Source organism: Zingiber officinale, chromosome 11B (genome assembly GCF_018446385.1).
Source record: "Zingiber officinale cultivar Zhangliang chromosome 11B, Zo_v1.1, whole genome shotgun sequence".
Taxonomy (NCBI): Eukaryota; Viridiplantae; Streptophyta; class Magnoliopsida; order Zingiberales; family Zingiberaceae; genus Zingiber; species Zingiber officinale.
The window spans coordinates 84,037,379-84,048,085 of NC_056007.1; the positions used below are offsets into that span (position 1 = coordinate 84,037,379).

Consider the following 10,707-nt stretch of genomic DNA (forward strand, 5'->3'; position numbering starts at 1 on the left):
AATCAACCTTTCACATCCGACCGACTTTGAAGACCCACTCAACTAACCTTACCTAATCTACAATCTATGATCTCATAGTCCATTTAACCTTACGACTTTAACTTTTATGTCAGCTGATTTTCATTATTTTGATCTCACTTTTAGAGATCATCTTTATCACCACCGTATCAATAATATAAGCGAATCTGAAAAGTAAAGAGCTCCAAAAGAAATCTAGCACGATAGGTTACAACCTACGGCGGGTAAAGTTGATAGTGGATCCATTAAAAGAGACGAGCAGCGGGTAAAGAGTTTAATATTTCCCAACGGTTAATTAAGATTACAGTTTACAACATGAATCAAATCAACGTTGACTAACTAAATCAGAGTGTCTTTCCCTACAAGTCCATGTTGATAGCATACCCACCTCATCTCCGTCCCCGCTTCCTCGACGTTGACGCCGGAGTCCTGGAAACGGAGGGCGACTCCGCCTCCTCCCTTACCCTCTTTGCAGAAGGAAGGGCAACCGCCGACCCCCTCTTCGGCGGTCTACCCACGCTCCTTTTTCCCGACACACCGCCGCTCGCTTCTGGGGCCTTCTTTGCAGAACCGCCTCCCCCGGCATTCGCAACACGGGAACTGCTCTGGTCCTTTCCTTTCGCCTCCTTCTTCTGTTCCGTGGCCTTTCCGCCACCGGCGGAACCGGAGGGAGGGGAGGTCTTCAACATATCCATCAAAGTTCCTTTGGAGCTCCGCTTCATCCGGTTCAAGAAGCCGGCTGCGCTTTGTTTCTTCGCCGCGGAGCTTGAAGAAGCTGCAGTTCCGCCTCCACCGCTGTTCTTCTTGTCTGGTTTAGGCGGCTCGTCGACAGCCGCCTCGTTCTCGACCATTTTGGACTTAAGGTTTGGAACGGGAGCGAGGTTGAGCCTCTTGGCGGCCGCGGCTCCCTGCCCTTTACCAACCCGCGGTTTGCTGGTGCGCAAGCCCCTGGCAGTCCCACTAAGAACGGATCTTTCCTTGGTAGTCTTCTTCGGGAGGCTCTTCTCCTCACTGTCCGACTCCTTTCTCGCAGGCTCAGGCTTATCCTCTTTCTCATCCTTCACTGCCGCAGCAGTTAACTTGTTGGAAATGGAGCTGCGCTTGCGGCATACGATCAACGGCGCAGAGGTTATTGGCTTATCCGCAAGGGCACCAGCGAGATCAGACTCCGACTCGGGCTTCGGGGCGGGTGGCTTCGGCGGCAGTGGTAGAGGTGGCGGCGGTGGCGGGGTTAGTTCCTTTGGCATTGGAAAGACAGCCGCCAACTCCTTCGCCACTTGGCGGCGGAGGTGGAGGGCGGCGACGGACTCCGGGGAGTCTTTAGGGTAGAAAACGGCGGCGTTAGAACAGAGGAGGAGGAGATCGCGAAAGAACTCCAACGTCGAATAGGGGCGGCTGGATCCGACGCGGTCCAGCTTGGCTCGCACCGTTTCCAAGTCCATGTGTTGGCGCACCAAGTTTATATAGCTTGCGCTTTCCTGAAGTATAAATAAATAAATAAATTGTATTTTTTCTCATAAATAAATAAATAAATAGATAAATAAATAAATAAATATTGAAAAAAGATGGCATATTATCCTGATTTCCGCAGCAAGAAAACCATTAACGTCTAAAATCAATGCCGCAATCTATGCACTCAGATTTCATGCATAAATCCAAAATAAATAAGAGGGGAAAAAAATCATTGGTCGGCATGATCCAAAATATCTGACTTGGAAAGCCGACATTTCAGGAAAATAAAAAGGGGCAGAAAAGGAAGATCCTAGTTTATCATAATGATGACGGATTGAAACACAAATGATTAAAATGACCACATAGACACAACTTAACCAGCAAAATACAAATTCTCAATCCAACGAGATGACATTTAGTTCTTATCCGAAGAAAAATAAAACCCGTTGAGAAAATCTAAGTCAACTCGAACTATTTCTATACTTGTGCATGATCTATTTCGATACGCTCCTATTTCCATTCCTATAAATTTATTTCTCTTACAATTAGCTCCCCAATCGGGGTTCCATATTAACGACTCGTAATCGTCTAATCATATCATTCGCGATCACACGACTCCAAATCAACAGTCCAAAAGAAACGATGGAAATGAGGTCACGAGAATTTGGTCAGTGCACGATTTGTATAAGATCCTCAACTTCTCGCGAGATCATCTACTAATAGCCCTTTCGCGTAAACATAAAGAAACGTATTTTTCATAAAATCTCGCGAGAAATATTAATTGCAAGAGATGGAAATGAACCTGGCTCTCCAGCCGGCGGTCGAAGACGGATCCATACTTGTCCGAACGGATGATCTCGAGCGCCGCAAACAACGGCTGTGATTCCGTGGCGATTCCTTTGCTCATGATCGACGCTTCCTCGGCCTCCATCTCCTCGGCCCCACTGCCGGAAACGGCCTTCCTCCGCCGGGACAAGCTGGCGGAGCTCTGCATATCGCTGCTTTCCTTCTCCCCCTCCCCGCCTTTAGACTCGGCAGTGAACTCTCCCGTTGCCTGCAGCCGGGACGCCCGGCCCTCCTCCGGACTGCCGGTGCTCCCGTTGTACGACCCCTCGGCCAACTTCTCGTCGCCACCGGATGAAGGATCCGCTGCGTTGCCGTCTTCTCCGTCTCCGTCCATCGCCGTTTCTGGCTTCAGACCGTCCTCGTCGGGTTTCTCCTTTGGATCCGTCGAGTCGGACCGCTCGAAAGAGGGGCCGGATTCACCGCCGGAGGAGGTCGGCTCTCCGACGAGGCTTTCCGGCCTCGAATCTGGGGGGGCGTCCTCCTTTCCTTCATATTCTGGCTTCCCGTCGCCGGATTCCGACTCCGGCAACCTCTGTTCGCGCTCCTCTTGCAGCCTTTTCACCTTTGATTGCAAAGATCTAAAAGTATATAAATTAAAATACAATATAAATAAAAACGACATAAGTTAAAGAAAAAAACATCCTTTGGACCGTTTGATCCTCATCTGACGGCCCAAAAAAATGAGAAATTAAAATGGCCAAATAAAATACAAAGACGAGAGATTTGATCGCATCGCTTACCTGATCGAAACATCGTATCGATCCACCTCGCGGCGGAGCTCGGTGAGATGGAGCCTCCGGAGCTCCTCGAGCCAAGGCACGTCGGCGCCACCTCCGTCGTCGTCCCCACCGCCGTTGACGGCGCCTGCGCCAAACCGGCGCTGAAGGTCGCGAAACCTCTGGCAGCATCCCTGGGCGGTGACCGGGCTGGATCCGGGAACGCGGGACTGGATCTCAGTCGCGACGGAGTCCCAACGGCGAGTGCCGTGCCGAACGACCGCGAACGCCAGAAGGAGTTCCTCCCGCGTCCCCCAGATCTCCTTCCCCTCCAGATCGCCGGATCTCTCCATCTCCTCATCCCACGCTCACCGTGTCGCTCCCATCATCACCCACCACCGCCGCCGCCGCAATCAATCCTAGGGTTTCACCTCTCTCCTCTATTCCTCCCTCGCGATGTTTTAGGTCCTCCGTTTTCTTTTTTTTTCTTTTTATTTTTTCTTTTTGTTTTTTTTAATGCTCTGCCCGTATTTTTAAATTTTTCTTTCTCTCGGGTGGTTTATAATGTGGTCGTTCGATACGCAACTCTTTTCAAAGGACTGGTTTTCCAAGGTTATCAATTTATCTTTTAATCGATTTTAAAGTGACGCCATTGCCCCCTTATACAGACCGGTAGCTCGTCACCGTCAGATCTCACGAGGCTTCGCAGGCCGTCCATTGTGGATATCCCGTTGCATTATTTTTTGAATGCGGCAGATCGTATGAAACACAGAAACACGGAACACGTGCTTCGCCAATGCCCTTGCAGCAGCAATTATTCTCCCTCTCCGAAGGACGGATTAGTAATTATAGCCACGGTCTGCGGACGGTTTAAATGCAAAGATGACATTTTCTTTAAACATAGAAGAAAACGAGTAGAATTGAATAATTATTATTTTTTTCAAATTTTAATTATAATCTTATTTTCGTTTTTTAAGAAAAATAAATAATTTTCTGTGTGATAATTAGATGGGAAATTGGTGGTCCCAGCTCTTCGATGTCGAAATTGTTTGATTTGGTCCGATCTACTTGCGGGCCGACCAAAAATTCAAAAATAAAATTTGAACCGCAGGCCACGTTTGACCAATAGGTGATGAACTTGTCATAATTGACCCTTGACACTGAGAAATCGCTCGTAAAGCAGGTTTTTATCTGTAAAAACAATAAATATAGTCAATAAATTAAATTCTCTAAGTTTTAATATTATTATTTTAATTAATATAAAAGTTGCATTGGGCAGAATAGTGTGACTAGTATGACGTACCTGTCACATTATTATGCTGTTAGTAAAATAATATTGTTAATAAGTAAGGGGTTGAAATGACAAGATTTGTTAAATTAGGATTTGAATTGGATTTGCAATATTGTTAAAGTAATTTTGCACTAAGCTAACTATTTTCTCTCATTGCACTGCGAAATCTATATTGTCAAGCCTTGTTGCATAAATATGTTAAAGACTGTAAGATTGAATGATCATTCGATGGGAATTACCTACACTAAGTTATAGTTGTGGGAACCTTTCCTCTAAAAAAACTTAAATGTGAATGACGTGAACACTCAAACCTGTTCTAATTGTATTGGGCCTACTGAGGCTTCTAAGCTCGTTGGACCACGACGACGATTAACAACTATGGGTTTTCTTCTCCAATTACTAGTTTCACCGCCCTTCTTTCTTTTATATATATATATATATATATATATATATATATATATATATATATATATATTTAGATATTTTACCCACCCTTAAATGAACGACCATAGGTGATAACATACGTGGGCTGATGACACGACATAAACTTAATTTTTTTAATCTCTCTTTCTTCGCGTGTGCTTATTTTTGCTATTTCTCTTTCTTTGCTTCCCTCTCTTCCCTAAAATGAAAGTGCTAAACCCTCTTCACCGCTCATCCGCTCCACTTTTCCTCTCGTCCCTAAAACGAATGTCCTAAACCCTCTTCGCCGCTCATCCACTCCTCTCATCCTCCGCTTCCAACCCTAGATACAGGTCATCTTGTTCAATTCTTAGCTTGCGTCAAGTGAGTTAGGCTTTTTGCTCATACCTATAAGGATGTGTTTGGTTCAAGTTATCATATATAACCTTGGTTATATGATTACTAAGTAATCACATAACCAAGGTTATGAGAAATAAAATATAATCAAATGTTATTTGGTTCAACTTAGGTAATGTAACAAAAACTTGTTTGTTTGAAGGTTTTTATGAATAACATAATTTATTATTTTACTATATTACCCTTAGTTACAGAACCAACTATATATATCCTTTAACCTTTACATTTTTTTTTTATTTTTCACGTTTTTATTTATTTCTATGTGTTTTTTATTTTTTTTATTTTTTTTTTAAAAATAAAGGCTTTTTTATTTTTTTAAATTTTTTTAAGTTTTTTTTTTTAAGTTTTTTTTAAAATTTTTTAAAGTTTTTTATTTTTTTCTACATTTTTTTATTTTTTCTATTTTATGTTTTTAAATTTTTTTATGGTTTTTTTTTCTATTTTTTTTTTAGTTATTTTTTACGTTTTTTTATTTCTTTTATTTTATTTTTACATTTTTACTATTTTCCTTTTTTTTAAGTTTTTTATTTTACCTCATTTTTTATTATTTTAAGTTTTTTCCTATTTTTTATTTTTTAAATATATTTTTACATTTTTTTTATTTTTTTATTTTCTTAAAGTTTTTTATTTTTTTTTTATATTTTTTATTTTTTTCTTTATATTTTTTTATCACATTTTTCTCTTATTCGAGTGTCTTTTGGGTAAAAATTTTTTATTAACCTCAGAATCAAGAAAAACCTCAGTTTTACGAGGTTTTCCAATTCCGGGTTGCATACCCCTTTTGCTGACGATTTAAAACAAGTCACACAGCTGAAAAGAGAGAAAACAAAAGCACACGCTAACATAAGTAGTTTTATTTGATCAAATTTATTTGTTCTTTTTCTACGTTAACCCTTAACCCCCCCCTTGGCATTCATTAAAAAAAAACTAAGGTAAAATACAAACAGGCATAATATAAGATAAATAATGTCAGACATTAATGTAAAAATATAACTAAAAGTATATATTTTTTATATATCATACTTAGGAAGAGGTTTGAACAAAAGTTCAGTTTAATAAAAAAAAAAGTGCAAATATTTTTAGAACATTTTCTTAATAAAGCTTTGTTAAAATTATTTTCCAAGTAAGAGTTTGTTGAAGAATTTTTCAATTAAACTTCTTCCAAGTTTTGTGAGTAATCTTTTTCAAAGATTTTTTTAAAGTAAGGATTTTCAAAAATAATTGTAAGGAAAAATTTTCTAAATAAATATTTCCATAGTAAGTTAAAAAGGAATTTTTCTAAGAAAAATACTTTCAAAAGTTTTTTAGGTAAATATGTCCAAAAAAAATTTAATAAATTTTTTCAAAAATTTTCAAGTAAGAAATATTTTCAAAATAATTTTAAGAGTACCGATTCAAAATAATTTTTCAAGTTAAAAATGATCTGATTTTTCAAAACTTTCAAAATTATGTATTTTTCAAAGCAAATAATTCTCCAAGATGTTTTGAAGGTAAGTTGTTCAAAGCAAATTTTAAAAAAGGTTTTTCGAATCAATGTTTCAAAGAGATTCAGCAAATTAATTTTGAAAATATATTTCAGAACAAAGTGAAAATATTTTTAAAAGTATTTAAATCCTTCCTCCTCCTTTAATTTAACACTCCACCATAATTCATACTAGGGTCTGAGTATATAAAATTGTGCAACAAGGCCCTTCTTCTCCCTTAATCTAGCATATTCTGATTATTTTTGTTAGCTATAATAAGTTCTACCTAAGTGTTTAGGGGATTTAGTGTAGGTAACACTTATGTTTAGTAAATTTACATAAGTATGTTCTATATATCTATTATAATTGTTCATTTAAGTTTAATTAAAATAAAATTATTTAAATTAATTATTAATCAAGTATTCTAAAAAATAACCTTGGATTAAGTTAATCAAGTTAAAATTAAGTTTTAGGTTAAATGAAAGGATGTGTTACTAATTTAATAATAGTTAATCATTATCAATAGTTTATTGATTAATTTTTAATCAACTTAATTCACTTATTTGATTAATGAACTTAAATTTCTTATTAATTAGTTAAGTTAATTGATTAATGAAAGTATTAGTGTTAATTTTATTTTAATTTACTTCATCCGTAGTTTTGATTAGATTTAACTTAAGTTAAATTATTAATTAAAGTTAATTTAAATTAGGATTTAAGTTTTAAGTTAATTAATTGTATTTACTTAATTTAAGTAAATTTTAGGTTTAACTTTATTTAATTAATGCAAGTTTATTTAGTGTTTTAGATTTTATTCTATTTTAAGTTAGATTTAGATTTTTTTAAAGGATTTTTAAAATAATTTTTAAAAGATATAATGTTTAAAAGATTTTTTAAAATAATTTTTAAAAGGATTTTTAAAATATTTTAAAATATTTAAAAATAATTTAAAAATAATTTTAAAATAATTTTAAAATAATTTTAAAAATAATTTTTAAAGATTTTTAAAATAATTTAATGTAATATGTTAATTAACTTTAATTTAATTTTAAATTTAATTTTTATTCATCTCACTCGATCTATATTTTCAATCAAAGGAATCCTATAGTTTTGTAAGATGAGTTAAGTTAAATTTCATGATTTGATTTAACTTGTGTTAGATTCAAGTTTAGCTTTGAGTTTAACAAGCAGACATTCTTTAAATAAATGTCTAAACTATAGTAAGTCACTTGGACATCATTAGAGTAACCACGTTGATCCTGTTTGAAATCTACGAAGTGATGCGCTCGCTTCGATGAACGATAGTTTTTGATGAAGATGAACTCCTGAAGATCCAAAAGAACTCCTCCACGATCCTACGCACAATGAGATGAGCCAACAAAGCATTAGTGACCTAAGACCGGGGTGGGGATCCCTGGTGATTATGTCCGAAAGTCAATGAGATGAAAAATTAGGGATACGGAGGTCTCGCTGACCGCCCGTAGAATCCGCTCCGCCTTGCAAAATAGATGACATCAATGCCAAGCCATGGAAGGGGTCCCTGGCATTGACTCTCCAATGCTCAAGTCAGTCACCGACGATGATATAGAAGGCGGAACAACAAGAATGAACACTGTAGCACAAATAGTGTATATCACGTACCTCCGTCGATGCTTGGACCCCCCCTTTTATATAGAGTTCCTGTAGTACGCGTGCACACTTCCCCAGACGAGCATGCTTCTCGAAGTTTCCCTTAAAAATGTCAGTAAAGTGTCCTTGACACAATACCTTAACATGTCGAGCATATCTCTGATGTGATAGTGGAAGCTTCTGTCGTACGATCTTCTTGTCCACCATGCCTGGTGTTAGTGACACTAACTTCCAAAAGGATGTCAAGAGATAACACAGTGGGTCCGTTGCTAGATCGAGTGGGTTAGCCGCTCAACCATAACTTTGCTACACCTGTGCCTCATCTGCTCGGTCGGAACTCCTCTACGCCTGTGCCAAGTCCTGCTGCTGGGCTGAGTGGGGTAGCTGCTTGCCAGGATTCTGCATATCGTCTCCTCCTTTTAGCGTCCAACACCTTGTGCATCGTCCACTCGGCCAGAGCTCCGCTACGCCTGTGTCGAGTCCTGTTGCTGGGTCGAGCGGGGTAGCAACTTGGCCAGGATTCTACATATCGTCTCCTCCTCTTGGTGTCCAATAACACCACGTTGAGCGTCAGCTATTTCACACACCTCCCCGAGTCAAAGGTGGGGTCAAACTGGAACCTTCTCCTCCCGGTCAGGAGCTAGATCGCCCAATCGGCCAATACGATTATCATCCATTTGACCATATGATACCTGAACGTTGACCGCCTTAAGTTTGACCTCCATCATGGCAACTAACCCCTACAGGGTGGGCCCCTCCTTATCACCGTATCACATGCTTCCCCTTCAAGTCTAATCAAAGGAGACTGCAAGTCAGACTGACTAGACAAATTATCAATGACGCTTTCCACCTGATCAGCTTATGACACTCCTTAGCTTCTGATCGGATTGGCGTAGCTCGACGGTCGGCTATGTGACCGCTCCCTTGTAACTGAGCGTGTGTTAGCAACTTTCTTTGTCGATCGACCTATTCAAGACTACCATTCGACGATACGTCTGTTTCCTTGCGCCGATCAACACAAGCAAGATCCATCCTCAAGATCTTCTCTCGCGCTCCCTTGGGTGGGTGCGATCTTGGTTTGCGTCATCCATATTTCTGGGAGATCGTGCAAATCCTCATTCATTATAGCTGAGTGTGCCTCCATGCCTCTTAATTGCCTTCATTAAATGTCATCTCGTGGCCAAGCGCCACGCGTCCCTCCTGCTGTCGTTGCACGCTTAACGTGACAGACGGATATCCTCTAGTGATGTGACTTTTGGTGCTTTGAATTCAACAGCTAGATTTCTGCCTAGGTCTCCGCGACCTTAGTTCGGACGACCACGATCAGTCGACCCTGGGGTTTATAAACTTGTGCTCGCCGCCTTCTCCTTTTGCACATTTCCTTCTTCGAGCTCTTCGACGATACTCCGTCTTAATTTCTCAGCAATATTCTTCCTCTCCTGCTCCTCCAGCGACATTCCAGTAAGCTTTCCTTCCCTCCAATCGCATCTTTTCACTGCCTTCTTTGCTTTTTGTGACGGTGAGTTCTTCCCAGTTTCCCGTCGCCATCCCTGGCCCTTGATACATCTCTATTGAGTCCAAGTTTGACGTTGGCGACGCTGAGAGCCTGACAGTCGCATATGAGTTTCCTTCTGATTACCAAGTTCTTCTTCCTTCTCCTTCCGATCGACCAAATGCTCCACCACCCGGCTATTTTTGTTTCTTTAGGGATCAGTTTGTCGTTGATCTACGATTTCTAATCCACCCCTTCTTTCTTGCCATATGCAAATATTTTAAAAGGATTTTAAAATATTTTAAAATAATTTAATGTAATATGTTAATTAACTTTAATTTAATTTAATTTTTATTCATCTCACTCGATCTATATTTTCAATCAAAGGAATCCTATAGTTTTGTAAGATGAGTTAAGTTAAATTTCACGATTTGATTTAACTTGTGTTAGATTCAAGTTTAACTTTGGGTTTAACAAGCAGACATTCTTTAGATAAATGTCTAAACTATAGTGAGTCACATGGACATCATTAGAGTGACCACGTTGATCCTGTTTGAAATCTGCGAAGTGGTGCGCTCGCTTCGATGAACGATAGTTTTTGATGAAGATGAACTCCTGAAGATCCAAAAGAACTCCTCCACGATCCTACGCACAATGAGATGAGCCAACAAAGCATTAGTGACCTAAGGCCGGGGTGGGGATCCCTGGTGATTATGTCCGAAAGTCAATGAGATGAAAAATTAGGGATACGGAGGTCTCGCTGACCGCCCGTAGACTCCGCTCTGCCTTGCAAAATAGATGACATCAGTGCCGAGCTAGGGAAGGGGTCCCTGGCGTTGGCTCTCCAATGCTTAAGTCAGTCACCGATGATGATATAGAAGGCGGAACAACAAGAATGAACACTGTAGCACAAATAGTGTATATCACGTACCTCCATCGATGCTTGGACCCCCCCCCCCCCCTTTTTTATATAGAGTTCCT

General features: G+C 39.4%; 1 protein-coding gene across 2 annotated transcripts; it reads right to left on the reverse strand.

The window, feature by feature from the left end:
- Positions 1-263: 263 nt before the first annotated feature.
- LOC122034329 (shootin-1-like) lies at positions 264-3,567 on the reverse strand. 2 transcript variants are annotated; one of them, XM_042593533.1, is made up of 3 exons: positions 3,057-3,567; positions 2,273-2,894; positions 264-1,496 (listed from the first exon to the last, which is right to left on the reverse strand). In XM_042593533.1, exons 1-3 carry the CDS (start codon positions 3,383-3,385, stop codon positions 408-410), a joined length of 2,040 nt encoding a protein of 679 aa, XP_042449467.1. In that variant the 5' UTR covers positions 3,386-3,567; the 3' UTR covers positions 264-407. The 2 variants fall into 2 exon arrangements, with proteins under 2 accessions (XP_042449467.1, XP_042449468.1); XM_042593534.1 differs by having other exon boundaries at positions 2,273-2,878; positions 3,057-3,371.
- Positions 3,568-10,707: the final 7,140 nt, after the last annotated feature.

What these genes read in the sequence shown, in the direction of transcription:
- LOC122034329 (XM_042593533.1), bottom strand. Translation starts at nt 3,385, where the DNA reads ATGGAGAGATCCGGCGATCTGGAGGGGAAGGAGATCTGGGGGACGCGG. An exon ending in CGATACGATGTTTCGATCAG is followed by an intron (nt 2,895 to 3,056) that starts GTAAGCGATGCG and finishes ATATACTTTTAG; the next exon opens with ATCTTTGCAATCAAAGGTGA. An exon ending in ACCGCCGGCTGGAGAGCCAG is followed by an intron (nt 1,497 to 2,272) that starts GTTCATTTCCAT and finishes TTTATACTTCAG; the next exon opens with GAAAGCGCAAGCTATATAAA.